Below are 22,016 nucleotides of genomic sequence, written 5' to 3' on the forward strand. Positions count from 1 at the left end.
GGAAACCTGCATACATAGCAAAGAAAATCAAAAGGTGTATGTGAAGTTCCTAAGCTGCCATAGGCCAGTTTGGGGACTATAGCCTAAGCCTTCTAGCGCATGAGAGTAGGCCTGCGGCCAGCAGTGGGATGTATAAAGGCGAAATTATTATTATTTAAGTAGTATCTTACCAGTAAACAACTCAACAAGGAGGATGAGCTAAAACTTGCTGCGGGACCCAATTGGAGAGTACAGTGGAAGCAGCTAGAGGAGGCCTTTGCCAAGAGGCACACTGAATTGAGAGACATACTTTGATGCAAAAATAACATCACAAACTACCAATTCAGGATGAAAAGGCTAATATAAAAATTATCTTACCACTTGACTCCAGTACTCCTCATTCCCCTCATAGTTCCTCCCATACTCCGGCTGGGCCTGCGAGTACTCCGGGCTGTTCTGGTTGCAGCTGCTCTCCGAGGAGAGGTCGCTTGTGGAACCCATCCTCTTGTGCCCGATGGTGCGGTAGCGAGCCTGGTGGTATGTGTTCAGAACATGTGACTCCATCGCTGGAACGAAGAAGATGTTGGTTAAAACTAAAGGTTACTTTCCAATTGATCTCTTTTCCAGGCCTCTCTTGTTAGAGAGTAGGTTATACCAAAAGATTCAAACACTTGCAGATGAATGAATCACGTTTCCTGAAGGTGTAGTTTAAATTGAACCTTAAATTAACGTGTTACGGTTATAGTTTTATTGATAAGTATGTGGTCGATCGTACTATGCCTTGATTATGGATCAAACCTTAAATTAATTTTTTTTTTTTTTTTTTCTGGCTTACTCCCTGCAATTTTGCACAGGGTGAATTTGCCAATGTCGGTGTTGACTTTCACACGTGAGGAGAATGTTCGGTATAATAATTTTGCATTTTTGGGAGGATGTAGTTGGGGAAACCTAAAAACAAATAATTGTTATGAACATCACAGACAAACACATGACAAATACAACGATTAGCAAAGAAGCGGGAAGCGGATGACAGAACGTTAGTAGTGCCAACATGAAGGAAGTGGAAGAGAAGAAAACGATATATATAATATAGAAATATAGAGTATAGAATAAAACGAGTGTAGATTGACATGAATTATAAGAATTAAATTAGAAAAGACAAGACATTATTTAGAGTTTAATGTTATTTGTTTGTAAATATTTAATTAGAATAGAAGTTAGTTTAGTATCCATGTGGCAAAGTAGCGAGCTAAAGCATATAGGTCGTGGAACATTTTCGGGTAATACATCGTACAGCGAGTAGCTACATTTTGTACAAGCAAAGAAGATGTGGTCCAAGTTGCCCTCATCCAACCCACATTCACACAATGAGTTCGCACGGACACCAATCATAGCCAGAAATAACGGGGTACATACTTTGCCTAAGCGTAAACGGCAAATGGTGGATATTACCCACTTCGGAGAAGTACGGAATCGATAGAACCACGGTTTTCGAGTAATTCGAGGTTGTACACAGCCATAATGTTTACCAGTCTCCAATCTAGAAATATCCCATTGCCTCTGCCATGTATTAAACATATCAGATAGCGCACAACTCAATAGGTCAGTACTGTAAATTTCCTGTTTTAGTGAACCTATCTCAATCGCCCGTTTTGCCCATATATCAGCCATCTCATTGCCTCTAATACCACAGTGGCTTGGAACCCATCCGAGAACAATATGTAGGCCCCTCGATTCACACCTACGTAGCACAGCTTTAATTTCGAGAATCAATGGGAATTTGGCTTTAAATTTTAATTGATTGCCTACTATTGCCTGCAGGCAACTCCTACTGTCTGAGAAGATAATTGTTTTTTTAATGTTATGTGTGTCTGCATATTTGACAGCCTCAAGAATAGCAACTGCCTCACCTGTGAAAATGGACGCTTGAGGAGGACATTTAAATGGAAGAACAACCTTCAAACCTTAAATTAATTACTGGCAGGTTTTAAGTCATCATGACAGACAGTTGACATACTGTCTAGCAATCATAACAAAATATCAAAACACAACACAAAAATCGTAAAAAGTTATAAAATTACAAAAAAATACAAGTAATGCTTTATTTTGTGTGTTCAAACAATATTCACACTTGAAAGGTAGGTTCATATGTTATAATAAGAAGTTTGCAATAAGTTTGTTAAGCGCCACTTGCACCATCCCACTAACCCGAGGTTAACCAGTTAAACCGTTAACCCAGTGTCAAATTGTACTGGTATCATGGGGTAACTCCAGGTTTCACAGGTTAACCCCAGGTTAGTTAATGGTGCAAGTGACCCTCAGCCATATTTTCTAAGTAATAATGTCTTGGTTGACCCCATACTAGGGCATTTGTTTATATATAAATATTTTGGGGACACTCATACACAGATCGACTAAGCCCCAAACTAAGCATAGCTTGTGTGGGTCCCTTTTCATAGATAACTAGATGAAAACCCGGCTTCGCTCGGGTAAACTAAATTACGAGGGGCGGCTGAATAGTAATCTACCTAAGTATGAAATAAAAGACTGTAGTGTCCAGTTTTATTTTATTTTTCTATGTAGTCCCCTTCGAGGGAAATGCACTTATTACATTTGTCAAATAATGACATTAACCCATGAAAAAAAAAATCTTTTGGTTTGTCGTCAAAAAAGTCCGTTACAGCAGCCTTCATCTCATCATCAGTAGAAAATTTTCTGCCTCGGAGGTCTTTCTTCAGATTTCGGAAGAGAAAATAGTCGCAGGGGGCTAGGTCTGGACTATACGGTGGGTGGTCAATGGTACCGAAGCCTAATTCTTTCATAACCAGCTGCGTTGTGCGGGCAGTATGGACAGGTGCGTTATCGTGTAACATCAAAATTCCTTTGCTTAATTTGCCTCTCCTTTTTTCTTTTATTGCATCCCTTAACTGGCGTAGCAGGTTAGAATAATATTCGGCATTCATGGTAGTTCTTTTTGGTAAATAATCAATCATTAATATTCCTTCTATATCCCAGAACACCGTAGCCATAAGTTTGCCAGCTGACGGTCGAACTTTAAACTTCCTAGGAGGCTTCTCGTCTTTGAACTTCCATTGTAAAGACTCTTGCTTACTTTCTGGGTCCCACTGTCTGATCCAGGTCTCATCACACGTCACTACTTTTGACATAATTTCTTCTTCTTTCCCCCGACTCATGTTCAAAAAGTCCTTACAACATTTCACCCGTCTGTCCATGTCAAAAGGCGTTAACATTCTGGGGACCCAGCGCGCACTCACCTTAGACATGTTCAAATGTGTATGAATTATTTCATTAACTCTCTCTTTACTTATGCCCACATCTCGGGCTATCTCCCACTGCTTCACCCGTCGGTCTTCTAGAATTATTTTTTTTACTTTGGCTACATTTTCCTCCGTAACCGCAAAAATCGGCCTTCCACTACGGGGGTCATCCTCCAAGCTTTCACGACCAATTTTAAATTGCTTGGACTAAAATTTTATAGTGAATTCTGAAGGGCACGAATCACCAAACACACGCAACATACGCTCTCGGATATGCGAGGGCGTATTTCCTTCTTTTGTTAAGAATTTGATCACTGCACGGTGCTCAATTTTAACTATTTTGATTTTTTCACCCGACATCATGCATAAATTCGAAAATTGTACACAAATGGCATTTACGGAAACAAATGAATGTCACAAAATTTGAAAAAAGAATAAATAACGAATAAAATTGCATTGCAACCAGTAACATATTTTAATATTTTTTTGACCAAGGAGATTACTATTCAGCCGCCCCTCGTATAATAATAGGTACTAATTTTGAATTGAGTAATTATTTACTTTAAGACTTCAAACCTTCATCAAGGCGGTTACATACCTATCTCATCTCCGATAGCTTGAAATCCATAACATACAGTATAACTCTAAACGTACTATTCCGATATATCTAAAAACAAATATGTAATAAAAAAACGTAATCTAACCCAGGTTAGGTTTCTTAATTACACTGGTTAATTACACTTTTCTGGTAGCAGTTCGGTTCTGTAAGGGTCGCAGTTCTAACTTAACCTAAGCCACTTCTGGTTTCAGTTTGGTTCTATAAGGATCGCAGCTCTGATCTGACCCACTTTTCTGGTCGCAGATCGGTTCTGTAAAGCCCTTATTTATAACCCCCCCCCCCCAATCATCCGAAAATCATGCTTCGAATGACCCCGTTTCCTCCTACGTCATGCTACCATCGTCCGATGTCCGGACCCCCCCCCCCCTTTGAAATGACGTAATTTATGAATAGCCCCACAGGCGCGTTTTCCGGGCGGGGCGTGAGCGTTTAAATGAAAAAGCGGCGCGCCCCGCTCACGCGCCGCTTACAAAACGCGCCTGTGTGATGGGAGCCTTAAATGTCATATACTAAGAAAAACCGACCAAGTGCGAGTCGGACTCGCTCACGAAGAGTTCCATACTTTTTATTATTTTGTTGTTATAGCGGCAACAGAAATACATAATCTGTGAAAATTTCAGCTGCCTAGCTACTTACATATCACGGTTCATGAGATACAGCCTGGTGACAGACAGACAGACGAACAGTGAAGTTAACTGAAATAAATGTCATATAACTACTAAGAAAGACCGGTCAAGTGCGAGTCGGACTCGCGCACGAAAGGTTTCGTGCCATTACGCACAAAACGGCAAAAAATTTGTTGCATGGGAGGCCCACTTTATTTATTTTATTCCGTTTTTAGTACTTATTTGTTGTTATATCGGCAACAGAAATGAAATATCGGTGAAAATTTCAACTGTCTAGCTATCACGGTTCATGAGATACAACCTACAGATAGACAGAAGGATAGAGGAGTCTTAGTAATAGTAGGGTCTTGTTTTTACCCTTCGGGTACGGAACCCTAATAAAGTGTATAGATTTGTAACCGGTCAGAGATGCAGAGATCTAGTCTTTCTAGTCACTAATAGCCTTGTATGCTTGTTTGTTTGCCACCAACATGGCATTTTAATAGTAGTTTATGTGACTGCTACATAATGAAAGGCATTAAAATACGAGTGTGGGTTTAAGAAACGAACGAAGTGAGTTTCTTAAAAGGATCACACGAGTGTTTTAATGCCTAATTATGTACAGTTACATACACTACTTTATCTACACACATATTATTACCTTCTATTATATATTCACTAACCTCATATTTCAACCGACATCCATCGTTGCTGTCTGACTTAACTCGCAGATTTGAGAGGTGGCGGCTCCTAAATATCTTTTTATCACTCGTTTTACACGATACTTTTGCTTAAAGTTTGTTTAAAAACAACTATCAAATCAATTTTATCACCTAAAACTAATTAAAAGATGAAACTGTAAGTCAAATGGCGGTAAATGAAAACTTTTTTTCACAAATGTCACGCATCCGTAGTTTTTTTTAATTCATAGACAAAAGAATGAAGTCCCTATTCTCATGCCACTCGAGATCAAATGTCGTACGGTTTATATTAAAAAATATACCGAATTGACGTTTCGTATCGATAATTGTTTTAATATCTATGGATACTAGAATAGACACCCACTTGAGTTTTGACAGCTGTTCCAAATTTAAAACTCATAACCTTACAAAAATCTGTAAAGTTATAACTTTAAAGTACAAATTTTACCTACTACCACAGATAAGAAAGTTCTCATAGTAAAATTGGTTGTGATAATGCTGGTCATTTCCTACGGTTTCTGAATGCATTTTAGAGCAGTAATGATATGTGCGTAGATAAAACATATTAATAAACACTTACTCATTTCATCGGTCATATCCAGCCTAGTATTGGCTTTTATATATATTGGGTCTTAAATATTTTTTTTATTTTATTTTTTAGTATTTGTTGTTATAGCGGCAACAGAAATACATCATTTGTGAAAATTTCAACTGTCTAGCTATCACGGTTCATAAGATCATGAAATACAGACAGACGGACGGACAGACGGACAGCGGAGTCTTAGTAATAGGGTCCCGTTTTTACCCTTTGGGTATGGAACCCTAAAAAGTGACCAAGGCCTCCAGTGCCTCAGGCTGGAATCGAAACAGCGTCCTCTGCTATTATAGCGGCTGGTGCCTGTGCCATTTGGCCACCGGACCCCAGCGGCATAGGTCGAATTTTTCCAAGTATATGCACTTCTTACTGAAGGCCCAGCGTTCCACCTGGCCACCCCTAAGGTAAAATTGAAATTATATAGAATTGGGAATATGTAGAATTAAGCTTCTGTAAAATTGAAATTATGTAGAATTGGGAATCTGTAAAATTGAAAATCTGTGGAATTGGTAATCTGTGATAGGAATCTGTAGAAATGAGACTAAACCCTTAGTAATAGGGGTCCCGTTTTTACCCTTTGGGTGCAGAATCTAAAAATCAACCTTGTTTTGGTACTATGTACTAAGCTTCACTATGACTCTGAAATTGTAGCAGTAATTAATTTTGTTTTAGTTGTCATCTGACGATTTATTTAAGTCAAATTCTGAAGTTATTATTTACACTTTTATTTGAATCAGCATAATATATATATTTTTATATATACTATATATATATATTTTTTAATCTTATATTCAACTTACATTGACTCCGGAGATTACTCCTTCTTAAACCTTGCGTTTTCCCGGCCTAGCGCCAGGGTCTGCTTTCCTGCTCAGTCTTCTCCACTTTGCCCAGTCTTCGGCATACACTCACATCACTCAGATCACTTATTATTAAAAAATTAGCTTCATTCAATCCACATTCCAATTCACTGATAAGCCTCAAGTTTGATTCTTTGAAGTTAGTCTAAATCACAAATATCAAATATGTCCACCATACACTGTATAGTCATATGCCTTATGGGAATATAGTTCAGAGCCGGAAACCGCTACCAACTTTTAGTATGTTGTTGGGCATGGCATTGGGTCTCCAAAACTGCCGGGAGACGGCGACGCCGGCCATCTACTTCAGCGGAATGACGTCATCAAAATGACTCCCGTTTCGTTGCGAATATTGCATATTGTACCCAAACTATGCATGGCACATAATTGTGTGGGGTATTGAATGAAAGCCAGTTAAATATGCTATATTTCATTTATACAGTGTATATCAAAATATTCAGCCGTTTAAGAGCCATTTGCAAAAGAATCAAAATGATGTAAAAAAATATTCAATTGTTTGGGTTTTACAACCAAACCAAAAGTCGGACGTTAAAGCAATGTACTACAAAATTAAAGACGACGTCTGACGCCATACGTTGATATCAATCAAGTCAAAATTGGGCCAAATATGTGGAAATTATGCATCAAAATGTAGATATTTGCCCATACAAATGCATTAAAGTTAAAAAAATCCAAATTGGTCATTTTCAGGATAATCCGCGTAAGCTTCTAGTATGTTATTAGCAATATGACCTGGGTCTTAAAACTGCCGGGAGACCATCTTTATTGTCCCCCAGTCACGAATAATGACGTCATACAAATAATCACTGCCGAATTTCGTAAAATGTAAATTATAGCTATACTATGAGTCACACATACATGTGTGTTACATGTAATGAAAGGTTATTAAATTTAGTATGATTCACCTAAACATTGTCTGTAAAAAAAATGTACGGTTTAAGAGTTAGAAACAAAGAAATACCACTTTTTAAGGAAAAACTAGATGTACATCAATTTTATAGCTAAACTAAAATCGTCAATAAAATGTTGCGTATAATATTTAAAAAACCAGTTATTCAACTATATATCACAATTTAAATTTTACATTTCCGACAAAAACTGTGGAAGTTCTGGAAAAAAAACTAAAGCGCCCCAACAATTCTACCTTAATGCGCTCATATTGTGCAAAGAATAGTTCTAATCATCGAGTATTAAATGAATGAACATTACATAAAATACATGAAAACGACATTTTCGAATGGAACCATAATTAAAAAAATAATAATTTACTTGATAAGTAAGCAAAATACTGTTTCTTTAAGTACCTAATCTCCTCCTTTCAAAGTCGGTTAAAATGTGGCTTTTGTGACCTGGGCTACAAAGTCAAATAAATTGACACCTCATTTATCAAAATCAGTTCAGTTGTTTCATGTAAAAAATACATAATTACATACATAGATAGCAGTTCCTGCTATAGTCGCGGTAAATATTAATATCAAATAGACTCTTAGGCCCACTTGCACCATTCCACTAACCCGGGGTTAGTCGGTTAAACCGTTAACCAGTGTCAAATTGCACTGGTAACCATGGTAACTCCATTTTTTAACCGGTTAACCTCGGGTTAGCGAATGGTGCAAGTGGCCCTTATTGTCATGGCCTAACGCTACATTATTAGAGAAATGTAAAGTTACATGCCAGTAAGTAGGTACATGCCTAATACAAAATGCCTTATCTCGGTAAATGCCATATCAGTTCACTTAATGCGATACATAATTATATATTTAAGCCTCGATTAGCCTTATACATACATACATACATACATCACTGGCTCAGTGACCCAAAGAGGATCTTGACCTCTGACACAAAAGAGCGTCACTCTGCCCTATTCTGCGCCACTTCGCGCCAGTTGGGTATTCTTATTAAAGTGGAATCTTGAGTGGTGCAAGGGTTTCAAGGCTGAGCTGAGAAGGCTGGCAGAATTTTCCCTCTGATCCTCCGAAATACAGGTCGCCCCTCTGGTCTGCTAACATCTATGGCCTGAGGGTTTCAACGTTAGATGCCAAGCCACGCCAGGCCATAATAGTAAAGGTCTAATTATTGAATTTTAATTTTTTGTCGACTACGGCAGAATTTGCTATCTATGCGTGCATGTGTAGGTACCGTTTGCATGAAAGTACTGAACTGATTTAGATAAATTAGGTGTCAATTTATTTGTCTTTGTAGCCCAGCTCACAAAAGCCACATTTTAACCGACTTTGAAAGGAGGAGATTAGGTACTTAAAGAAACAGTATTTTGCTTACTTATCAAGTAAATTATTATTTTTTTAATTATGGTTCCATTCGAAAATGTCGTTTTCATGTATTTTATGTAATGTTCATCCATTTAATGCTCGATAATTAGAACTATTCTTTGCATAATATGAGCGCATTAAGGTAGAATTGTTGGGGCGCTTTAGTTTTTTTTCCAGAACTTCCACAGTTTTTGTCGGAAATGTAAAATTTAAATTGTGATATATAGTTGAATAACTGGTTTTTCAAATATTATACGCAAATTTTTTATGACGATTTTAGTTTAGCTATAAAATTGATACATATGTACTTTTTCCATAAAAAGTGTTATTTCGTTGTTTCTAGCTCTGAAACCGTACATTTTTTTTACAAACAATGTTTAGGTGAATCATAATACATTTAATAACCTTTCATTACATGTAACACATGTGTATGTGAGACTCGTGGTATAGCTATAATTTACATTTTGCGAAATTCGGCAGTGATTATTTATATGACGTCATTATTTGTAACTGAGGAACAACAGAGATGGTCTCCCGGCAGTTTTAGAATCCAGGTCATATTGCTAATAACATACTAGAAGCTTATGCGGATTATCCTGAAAATGACCAATTTGGATTTTTTTAACTTTTATGCATTTGTATGGGCAAATATCTACATTTCGATGCATAATTTCCACATATTTGGTCCAATTTTGATTTTATTGATATCAGTGTATGGCTTGAGACGTCATCTTTAATGTTGTAATACATTGCTTTATCGTCCGACTTTTGGTTTGGTTGTAAAACCCAAATAATCGAATATTTTTTTACGTAATTTTTATTTATTTGTAAATTTCTCTTAAACTGTTGCATATTTTGGTACACTTTGTATAAATAAAATAAAGTTTATTTAATTGGCTTTCATTTAATACCTCACACGTGTATGTGCTATGCATAGTTTGGGTGCAGTATGCAATATTCGCAACGAAGCGGGAGTCATTTTGATGACGTCATTCCGCTGAAGTAGATGGCCGGCGTCGCCGTCTCCCGGCAGTTTTGGAGACCCAATGCCATGCCCAACAACATACTAAAAGTTGGTAGCGGTTTCCGGCTCTGAACTATCTCTGCGACCGTTTCCCATAAGGCATGGCACTAGTAGTTGTTCGCACTGGTTCTCACTGTCATATAATCAGAGTGGAGTCAACTGGTTCTTTAACTCAAGAGTTTCTTTGAATTACTTTTGTGATTTAACTTTACTTTCATCTCGCTTTAGTTTGTCAAGCACATTCCTTCAAGGTTCTTCCTTCCATTCTGAAATGTATAAATACAACTGAGTATACTGTATATAAAATTTGTGTCCCGTCTGGTCTAGTGGGTGGTGACCTTACCTATAAAGCCAAAGGTCTTGGGTTTGAATCCTGGTAAGGGCAGTTATTTGTGTGATGAGCCGAGATATTTGTTACCGAGTCATGGATGTTTTCTATGTATTTAAGTACTTCCAAAGAGACGTTCAGCGCTATCAGCTATGAACTTTGTAACATGTAATGGGTCTCACATATGGAATACAATAGGAACTATTGTCATAAACCAACAATTGTGGCAAGGTTTGTTCAAGTAACAAAATTATGTGAGAAATTATGTATCAACAACAAAACAATAATGAAAGTTGAAACAATTATGTGGTTTGAAGATACTCACGATTTTCGGCATAGGTTTATATTTTATATATTTGTTTTACGCGTTGGTGCCGTGTCATCGTTAGTATTGTAGTCACAAACATGTAAACTGAAAATGGTTCATGAGATCTTGAGATACAGCCTGGTGACAGACAGACGGACAGCAGAGTCTTAGTATTTAATAGGGTCCCGTTTTTACCCTTTGGGTATGGAACCCTAAAAAGTGACCAAGGCCTCCAGTGCCCCAGGCTGGAATCAAAGCAGCGTCCTCTGCTATCGCAGCAGGTGCCTGTGCCATTCTGCCACCGGGCCACGGCGGCATAGGTCGAATTTTTGAATACTAAACACAATACTCCCATGGAACGCTTTGAAGTTCAAATCTCGTTACGTTACGATGGCGTTTGCACTTTGCACTATGTTCGGTGACTATTTTTTATTGTTAACACACACAATACACTATTTAACAGGTTTTTATCACGTATTTTCGAATAAATTAGTAATTCAAAACACCCCAAAGCCGAATGGTTTGACGTCTAGGCAGTGTTGCAATCGTCTTAAAAGCCGTAACAGACTATCGCACGTTCTGGCTTAAAAAAAATTATGTAATAATTATACCGGTATACATATCCATATGAAACGAAACTTAATGCAAATAATAACCATTATACATACCGGAGTCATCAAATAAACAGTAATATTCGTCTTGGTTTTTATTTAAAAAAAAAAAACGGACAACCTAACTTGTAAGCATGTTTGCAGTTTCTAAACGCAACAAACGCTGTCAAATGACAATCAACAAATTGAACATTTGCATTCTTTGTCGAAATTTTTTCACTTTTAAATGCAAAATACTCGACAATACGAATTTACGGATACATGTTCTCGATTCAAAAGTGATATTTTTTCAAGCTCTTTCGATTGAGCATAATTTCATTTAGGTCTACCGTCAGAGCGGCTCACGATTATTTATAAAGATGCCCTAAATAACAGGAGTTCGGGGGTAGGTATGTCATTGTTATAATGACATGTTATTCGTTGCTTATCATGAACAGTGGTACAACTAAAAATGAAATGCTATTGCATTTAATATTCTATCTTTATAGACTAGACAAAAAGATTCAAAATCGCTCTCCTTCTTGATGCGACTGGCAAATCATATTACTTTTTGGCAACCGGGTTTTTTAACCTAATTAGACCCCGCTGAATCCGAATTTGCCGGTTGCTCGATCGAAATCTTGACCGGAAGTGAGATATTTGACATTAAAGGTCCCTTTTTTTCGTTTTTCGTAAATAACTCTTAAACGGTGGCGCATAGCAAAAAATTTTCTATTACATAAGTAATCTACATAAAATTGCCTACAAGAAAGATTCAGTACAATTTTTCGCTAGGATCAATATTCAAAGAGATTTCAACGCGGGAAATTTAATTATAATCACTTCTAAGGTCCCGTTTTTTAGGTTTTCGTAAATAACTCATAAACGGTGGCCAATATCAAAAAATGTTGTTAGACTTTAATAATCTACACAAAATTTTGAATAAAAAAGATTCAGTACACTGTTCGCAGGGATCAATATTTAAAAAGATAATAAAGAGGGAAAGTTAATTATAATAAATTCTAAGGTTCCTTGTTTTTATTTTTTCGTTAATAATTTGAAAAGTATGACTCATAGCAAAAAAAATCTTATACATAAATAATAAACGTAACATTTCCTACAAGAAATATTTAGAACACTTTTCGCTAGGATCAATATATAAAAAGACAAAGCAGCGGGTAAGTTAATTATAATCAATTTTAAAATGCCTTGTTAGTTTTTTGTAAATACCTCGTAAACGGTGCCCCATAGCAAAATAGGTTTTTAAAAACAAATTATCTACATAAAATTTCCTCCAAGAAACATCTAGAACACTTTTCTCTAGGATCAATATTTCAAGCGATATTAAAGGAAGAAAGTTAATTAAAATCAGTTCACAGGTCACTTTTTTTTAGTTTTTCGTAAATAACTCGTAAACGGTGGCCCGTTGCAAAACAATATTCTACATAAATACTAAACATAAAATTGTCCACAAAAAAGGTTCTGTACACTTTTTCGTTACGATCAATATTTAAAGAGGTATTAAAGGGGGTAAGTTAATTATAGTCAATTTTCAGGTCCCTATTTTTAGGTTTTCGTCTATATAGGTAAAGAACTATTTTATTTTATTTTATTTTAAAAATGTAGACCCAGTAGTTTCGGAGATAAAGGCCAGACCATCCCCCCGATGGTCATTTTTTGTATTTTAATGTTTTATTTTGGGGGGAGGGGCTTTATCTCCGAAAGTATTGTCTAAAATTTTGAAAAAATATACAGAATAGAACCTCTATAGATGACAGGAAAACCTATTAGAATTATGCAGTCAAGCGCGAGTCGGGCATTACTTAGTTTTTGAACCGATCCCGACAGGTTTTTTAAAGGCAATCACTCGCGTTTCACATATACAAAATACATTGTTAAAAATTGGGTAATGTACGGAACCCTTGCAACGCGAGTCCGACTCGCGCTTGGCCGGTTTATTTTCATTTTGAGGTACGGAACCCTAAAACGAGAAAAGTGTTCCATATGTTTTTCGTAGAAAATTTTATATCGATTATTTATTTACAAGAACATGAAAAACTTATTTTGCTATGAGACTTATTTTACGAGTCATTTACGAAAACCTAAAAATAGGGACCTGAAAATTGATTATAATTAACTTACCCCCTTTAATACCTCTTTGAATATTGATCGTAGCGAAAAAGTGTACAGAACCTTTTTTGTGGACAATTTTATGTTTAGTATTTATGTAGAATATTGTTTTGCAACGGGCCACCGTTTACAAGTTATTTACGAAACTCTAAAAAAAAGTGACCTGTGAACTGATTGTAATTAACTTTCTTCCTTTAATATCGCTTGAAATATTGATCCTAGAGAAAAGTGTTCTAGATGTTTCTTGGAGGAAATTTTATGTAGATAATTTGTTCTTAAAAACCTATTTTGCTATGGGGCACCGTTTACGAGGTATTTACAAAAAACTTAAAAGGCACTTTAAAATTGATTATAATTAACTTACCCGCTGCTTTGTCTTTTTAAATATTGATCCTAGCGAAAAGTGTTCTAAATGTTTCTTGTAGGAAATGTTACGTTTATTATTTATGTATAAGATTTTTTTGCTATGAGTCATACTTTTCAAATTATTAACGAAAAAATAAAACCAAGGAACCTTAGAATTTATTATAATTAACTTTCCCTCTTTATTATCTTTTTAAATATTGATCCCTGCGAAAAGTGTACTGAATCTTTTTTATTCAAAATTTTGTGTAGATTATTAAAGTCTAACAACATTTTGATATTGGCCACCGTTTATGAGTTATTTACGAAAACCTAAAAAACGGGACCTTAGAAGTGATTATAATTAAATTTCCCGCGTTGAAATCTCTTTGAATATTGATCCTAGCGAAAAATTGTACTGAATGTTTCTTGTAGGTAATTTTATGCAGATTACTTATGTAATAGAACATTTTTTGCTATGCGCCACCGTTTAAGAGTTATTTACGAAAAACGAAAAAAGGGACCTTTAATGTCAAATATCTCACTTCCGGTCAAGAATTCGATTAAGCAACCGGCAAATTCGGATTCAGCGGGGTCTAATTAGGTTAAAAAACCCGGTTGCCAAAAAGTAATATGCTTTGCCAGTCGAAATCGTTTTTATGAAAAATATGACCAGTCTATTACTGGTAAGATTTAAAGTCGAATGGCATTTCATTTTGTTTTGTGTCACTATTCATGATAACCGTCGAAATGTATTTTCTCTCTTTCTTTCTTTCTTTCTAATCAGATAGGTACTCTGCTAGATTGTATTTTATTTGTGAGTCCTTTGCTTTTTACAAATCAGTTTGCTTCTAGGGACTTAGTCTTAGGACTAGGGGAATTAATGCGTTTTCGGGTGGTTTGTAACAAGGCACAAACCTTCTTTCAACCACCTGAACTGAATAATTCGGGAGATAGGGAGAGAGAAGAAAGATTCCTTTTTTGTTACCAGATTTCCTTACACATTTGGTAACAAAAAAGGAATGTTTCTTAGAATCTTTCTGAGACATTTTGGGAAATGTGGTGGAAGTTGTTCAGCTTCATGTACTTTACCAGCATACCAATTTTTATAGAAATCTAAGATGTGATCGAAATGTACAAACTTTTTGAGAATTGCTCTTGGATTGGTTAAAGTCCATCTTTAATATGGGGCATTATCTATGAAAAGGGACCTTATTGTCAATGGCGCTTACGCCGCACAGCGTCGCGCGGTATTGTATTAATATCGGATCATCGTTAATAATGGCGTAAGCGCCATCGACAAAAAGGTCCCTTTTCATAGATAACGTTACATATGTAATGTATAAACCTATATCGTTGTTTACCCTCTTCAAAACAAAAGAGCATGTGGTGTTTTCTATTGCATAACGTTAGAACGTTACCTACATTGAATACAAATTTAATGAGTCACACTCATACTCCATGTAGTAGGGTGTAGGTCTGTAGGCTGTAAGTAGCAATGTAGGTTATTTTTTCGCTTGAAATACAATACAATACAATACTCTTTATTGCACACCTCACATACACGTAGTTTACAATAAATGGACAATAACATAAACAAAGACAATAGAGGTAACAACAGGCGGTCTTATCGCTTAAGAGCGATCTCTTCCAGACAACCTTTGGGTATCGGAGACATAAGAATAATGTGTCACTTACGCTCTTTTTAATTATAAGAGACTATATCTACCAAGGGGTGACCTCATTGTTTAAATAGATCCCTTGAATTACTTATATCTATTTATGATGACTAAAATCATACTGATAGTGCAGCCAAGCAAAATGAGACCTTGTAACTTGGACTTAAAAGTACTTATCAATTTTAAGGAATTTGATTGAAATGTTGTGCAAAATATTACAGTATTAACACCTTTGCTGCGGCAATCAGTGTAACTCGTAATTATAATTAAGAGTCTTTTGATCCCATACCACAGTGAATGTGTTAAAAAAATCTGGTAAAAAAAAGGTATTATGGGCCGAATATGGACTTTGCCGAATACGAATATTCTGTTCATATCATACCGAATATAAATATTCGGTTAAAGTTCGGTTAGCCTTAAAACTGCCTGAAAAAAAGTTCATATAGGTCCGCGATTTGCAAGTGTTTTTGACCCTTCCCCTCTGGAATAGCCGGGAATGTTTATGAAAAGACACGGAACCGTCTCATGCCTGGCCGCGAAGAGCACCCATGCCAGCTAGCGGACGCCCTTAAAAAATAATTTGTTTATTCGGTAAATATTCGGCAGTTCGAACCGAGCAATTCGGCGGAATACGAACATTGAAAAATATGCCGAATACCGAATAATTACCGAATATCTCCCATCTCTAGTATAAAGAAAACATTTGTTTGGGAATCCTATATGAATAATAGACTTCTATTGTAAACAAGTATATAGATAATTTCAGTTATAATGATAAACAATAATCTAAATACTCTAGAACAAACACGATGAAACATTGTTTAACAACACAACAAACTGATAAATTATTTTGATAAAATAATTGTGCAGATCAAGAAATAAGCCATATAAAAACATATCTTAAGAGAGAATCTTAAATAGATAGAGGAGAAGGGACGCCTTTGTCCAGCAGTGGCACTCAATAGGTACATAATGACGTAGTTTTTAGGGTTCTGTACCCATATGGCTTATGATCGCACACTGTGGAGACGTAGCATACATGGTCGCGATCCTCAGCAATGAGGGACCGAGGAAGAAGAAGACCCAAAGGGTAAAAACGGGATGGGAAGACTCTGCTGTCCGTCTGTATGTCTGTCTGTCATCAGGCTGTATCTCATGAACCGTGATTGCTAGGCAGCCGTAATTTTCACAGATGATGTATTTCTGTTGGCGCTATAACAACAAATACTAAAAACAGAATATAATAAATTTTATATTTAAGTGGGGCTCTCATACAACAAACGTGAGTTTTATGCCGTTTTTTGCGTAATAGTACGGAACCATTCGTGCGCGAGTACGACTCGCACTTGGCCGGTTTTTAGAAAACTATTAGTTATTCAACTGTTACATTTAAATACAAAAGTTTGATTCAAAATCATAACTTTTTAAAATGTATATATAGGATGTCCCCAGAATACACCTATCAACTATTATAACAATCAAAATAGTACTTAAAGTAAAATTGAATTTCTGACTAATTAGTTTGAAACAGCTTTTATGTAAAAGCATTGCAGGTTATGCAATTCCATTGACTAAACATGTCAACTCTGATTGAGTGTGATAAAGACATTTGTTTGGTAAACAAATAAACATTAAGTATGTTGATTTGGTAGGAATAAATCTGTTAGAAATGCTGGTTTTGTTTATATTTATAACACTATTAAATTTGTAGCAAGATTTACAATTGTTACATCTGTCATTGTTTAATACTCATTTGAAAAAAAATAGTTATAAGGATGAATATGGCTGCATGAACATTGTACAGTTACAGCAGACTCAAGAATTGTTAGACACTAAAGACATTTGGTACCATCACACTCCGCAATTGTTGCGCCATTTAGGGCCCAAGCTAAATCGGTTGTTCAATACTTACAATATAGAATTTCCAATTAAGCAAGAACCTTAAACTGGCATAACAATCCCGTGTGGTGAGTGTACATGAAAAATATTGTACTTTTATTTTTTTAAACCATAAACATAATTAATAACAAACTTAGAATAAAAGTAACCTAAAATTATAAAACTACGCAGCCAGCCTTATGGGAACCCTTCCACAGGGTTCGGACCTGAGTGATCTAGCCTAATATATACATATTCGGCTAGATCACCCACATTATGATATATATATTTTTATTAGGTATTAGTTTTAGTTTTGTAGGTAGTTTTAAAATATTGTTATATATTTATATTATAGCCTCATATCAGTATACATTTTATACTACTTATATCTATAGTTTTCCTTAATCTACGATAACCGATTCTGTGTGCCTTTGGGCAAAGGCCTCCCCCAATCTTCTCTACTCTTCCTTATTTTGCACTATTCTGGTCCATGTTTTATAGTTCGTTTTTTTAGCATTAGAAAGAACTTGAGAGAAGGTAAGTTTTTAATTGAAAAACGCTTTTTAAAAATCAGTAACTATTACTTTTGAAAGCAGAAGAATATAAATGATCGTTTTTGATTCATAATTGTTACATATTTGCCATAATTTATTTTTAACATGTGGTTTTCACTTAAAAGACACATCAAGATTGTTTACCTTATTTCGAATGCTAAAAAAAACTAACTATAGGCTGCGGAGTATACGGTGAAGCGCCTAGGAAAAGTATCAGCTTAAACCTAGGACGCTTTTGCTCTATATTCCAGGCAGAGGTATACGCCATTCTGGAATGTGCGTCAATCAATCTGCAAAGCAACTACGGCAACCATACTATCTATATCCATTCGGATAGCCAGGCGGCACTCTTAGCCCTAACCTCCGATGTCACCACATCGAGGCTGGTTGAGAACTGCAGAATAACCTTGGAGCCAGGAACAAGGTTGTTCTACGTTGGGTCCCGGGGCATGCGGGTGTCGTAGGAAACGAGAGGGCCAACGAACTCGCGCGAGCAGGGGCTAAGGGGAAGAACTACAGTCCTGAGCCCTTTTGTGGTATCCCCAAAAGCCTAACGCGGCTCACCCTAAAGACCTACTGTCACTACAAAACCATTCAACTCTGGAGAGAAACAACAGGTTTGAACCATTCCAAAGCGCTTATCAAGGCCCTCAGCAAAAAGGCGTCCTCGAACGCCTTAGCGCTGTCTAGGAACCAATTGCGCAACTGCATTGCGGCCTAAATAAGCACATGCACACCATGGGGAAACGTGACATAGGGCGGTGCAGACTCTGCATGGAGGCAGAGGAGACGCCCTTACACATCCTCACAGAGTGCCCTTGCCTAATGCGTACTCGTGACCTAATCTTGGGCGGACACATATTACGCCCGGAGGAGGTAAAGTCTCTTGAAACCAAAAAGATCCTGCAGCTATTTGAAGTTGCAGGGTTGGATCGAGAGTTGTAGTAGGTGGCGATCACAATAGATCAGGAATGGTCGCAGTGATACATAGGCTTTGGAGCCTTATATAGCCCCTAATAAAGAAGAAGAAGAAGAAGAACTATAGACCCAATATTTTTAATAAAGTTTAGACATAACTTATTTATTTAATTTGCATCTGCAAAGCATTAAAGCTCAATATTCTGTTAATTGATGCAATGTAGTGTGACTAGGGAATGCTCCCGGTACTGAGTTTGTAAGGCGAGAACCGGGAATTCCCGGTTCCGGTACTGTATTTGTATAGAAAACCAGTACTGGGAGCACTCCCTAAGTGTGACTGTAGTTTGGTTTTGCTAGCCCCAAAGCCATTAGTGTTTCATAATCTGGATAAGAATTGTTGATGGAGCCGCCATTACCGGGTACGGCAAGGAAGGAAGATACTTGCCTAATTTTAAGTTATTGAAACATATGATTGTAAACAACAACATTTTGTAAAAATCAAATGTGCAAGGTTTATATTTATATGCAAAAATCAAATATGAATAACAATAAGATAATGAACATGTCTTGTTTAGTTAATTACTAACCTCACTATTCTTAACCCGTCTCATCCATTTTTTCTACATATTTGTTCTACCCACATGTATAGATAAGTAAGGTTATGTGAATGTAAATATTGTTAAAATGGACACTTAATCACTTGAAACACCCCTCGTAAGTTTCAGGGGAGTTTTTTTATCACTTTTCTGACGTCTATACACATTTTATCACTATATGCGTATAAAAATTGCCGAAAAAACCGCGTACACAGATAAGCGGCACTCGTCCACTCAATAACTGTCAAAATGTGAAAACAATCCAACTATCACGTGATTACTTGCAGTTTACAGTTAAACTGCGCTCAACTTAAGTGATAAACTGTTAATTACACGCGCACGGATCATCTAACGGTACTGGAAAGCAATTGTTGCAAAAAAAACTGCACCAGATTTCGTTCTAGGTTAGGTCACGATTGTCCGATTTTTTTCGCTCTCTGTACACACTGGACGTTACGAAACCACTCCAAATCTCTAAATTAAGTTTATTTAAGCGATTTTCTAAGTTTTTAAGAGTTTATAAGGAGAAATATATGTAAACATTCCCAGCGTGAAATGAAAGCCCGCGCGCTACTCCTAACCTTGATAACGAAATAAGGTTGATACAGGTTTCTAGTTCAAGGTCTCATGAAAAAACTGAAAAGTCACATGAAGGCGTTACACAAACAAAACTGAAATATCATTGCGACCCGCACAAAAATCTATTTTGGGACAAACAACAGATGAAAAAAGTACTAACCTTACGGACTCAGGTGACGGCTTTATCCATGTAATTTGCACTTGAGGACTTTTAGGCCTCTATCACAAATTACACCACCAAAAACACTCACACTGATATATCCTTTACACTTTCAAACACGATTTGGCACTATAACTAATTGTTTTTCGTAAAAAATTAACACTTTTCACGAAACATCACATGTTACGAACTTCACGACTGCAAAATTTAGGTGTTGCCACAACAAAGAAAATATGTGATAAGAGGTTCAACACACGTACATGTCATACATTGAAAACGTTGAAAACACTACAAGAGCTAACATTTTTGTCGAATTTAAACTGTTGTGAGACATACATAAATTTTACGGTTGTTTTTAGTTGCGCGAGTGACTAAAAACAAGTGAGTCTAAAGTTCTAAACCGTAAAATTATTTACTGTTCAACATATTTTGTCTTGGAGTTGTCTTTAACCCTAATAAAATAATGAATAAAGATAGATAGATAGATAAACACTTTATTCATTTCCACAACATACATGGTAATTACAAAGAGAGATTTATTAAATGCAGCTTAAATTAAAAGAAAAACTATTATACACGATAAACTATTATACAAAAAAGGACATAACCATGTGTCGTGGCAGAGAATTGGCGCTGGCTCAGCATGATGATGCGGCAAGCCACATCGCTGATATTCTGCCAGGACCTTACATAATGTGCAACGCTTTATGATGTACCTTATGTTTATGTAGTATTTGTGTAAGTGTTGTGTTAGTGTGATTTAGTATGTGTAATTGTGTATATATGCGAGTCGCGGCAATATCTTTTAAATTGTGTGATCTGGTTTTTTACGTGAAAGTAACATAAGTGACATATATATAAGTACATTTAAAGAAACATCAAAAAATGAATGAATGAAGACAAGGGAGTTTCAGCCTTTTTCTTTTTGTTCTTTTAAAAGGTGTAGACGATAGTTGTTTTTGAAACTAAGTTTATTTCGTAAGCGACGGATCGGTGGAGGAATATTGTTCCAGCATTTACTAGCACGGTACCGAAAACTCCCCCTAAAAGCAGCGGAGCTGTGCCTGGGAACCAGTAAAACGACCGCTCGTGACGTTCTAGGTTGGTGGTGGGTATTAGAGAGCCATACGAGTTTTTTAAAGAGATAAGAGGGCTGTTTCGTTTGGATAGTGTCAAATAGCAGGCATGCAAACATAAGTTCTTGTCGAGCGGCCATTTTTAACGTATCCGAGTTATTAAGGTATGGTGTGATGTGTGTCCTAGGAGGTATTTTGAAACAATATCTCGCGCAAGCATTTTGTACTCTTTGAATCAGACGCTGTGAACGAGCCAGAAGGCATGGGCCATATGCAGTGAGACAATAATTCAGTTTGGATAAAACCAAGGATTCACAGAGTCTCAATCGAAGGTTGACACTGAGAAAGTTTCGGATGTTATATAAAAGTTTTAAGCGATATAAACAGTTGCGAGCGGTTTCTACCACGTGATTTTCAAACCGCAGATTAGTATCAAACAAAAGTCCTAGATTTCTTGCTTCATCGACACGAGCTACCCTTACATCATTAACCAGTATAATTGGATCTTTATTAATAATAGCATTTGCCTGTTTTTGAGACCCGAGCACCATGTATTTCGACTTTGTTGGATTTAATACGAGACAATTTGTAGAGGACCATCCTGATAATCGTTTTAAGTCATCATTTACCTTTTCTACTGCCGAAGCGATATCACTGGGGTGGAAAGACAAAAATATTTGTAAATCATCAGCATATAGCTGGTATTTGCAATGCTTTATACAATTTATAATGTCACTGCTATATAGGATAAATAAAAGGGGACCTAGAATGGACCCCTGAGGGACTCCTCTATTTACCAAATAAAGTAAACTTCTTACTATTTACAGTACCAGTTATGATGACTTTGGGTCGTTTGGGGCTTTGGGCTACCCATTGTTTTGTTCCGGGTTATTGGGATGGCTCTTTGAATAGTTGCACAGGTCTAAA

The 22,016-nt window shown here is 36.4% G+C and overlaps 2 protein-coding genes across 2 annotated transcripts in view; one reads left to right on the plus strand and one right to left on the minus strand.

Moving 5' to 3' along the window:
- The window catches only part of LOC134675051 (uncharacterized), a 35,284-nt gene extending 15,027 nt beyond the window's left edge, over positions 1–20,257 (minus strand). The window contains exons 1-2 of the mRNA XM_063533196.1: positions 20,014–20,257; positions 358–545 (exon numbers count right to left, since the gene is read on the minus strand). Coding sequence (XP_063389266.1) covers positions 358–543 — 186 coding nt within the window. The 5' untranslated portion in view covers positions 544–545; positions 20,014–20,257. The remainder of the gene's footprint in view (positions 1–357; positions 546–20,013) is intronic.
- LOC134675078 (uncharacterized) overlaps positions 1,955–22,016 on the plus strand; it is a 46,617-nt gene continuing 26,555 nt past the window's right edge. The window contains exon 1 of the mRNA XM_063533241.1: positions 1,955–2,117. The gene's annotated coding sequence lies outside the window, so the exon portion shown is untranslated. The remainder of the gene's footprint in view (positions 2,118–22,016) is intronic.

Source organism: Cydia fagiglandana, chromosome 21 (genome assembly GCF_963556715.1).
Source record: "Cydia fagiglandana chromosome 21, ilCydFagi1.1, whole genome shotgun sequence".
Classification (NCBI taxonomy): domain Eukaryota; kingdom Metazoa; phylum Arthropoda; class Insecta; order Lepidoptera; family Tortricidae; genus Cydia; species Cydia fagiglandana.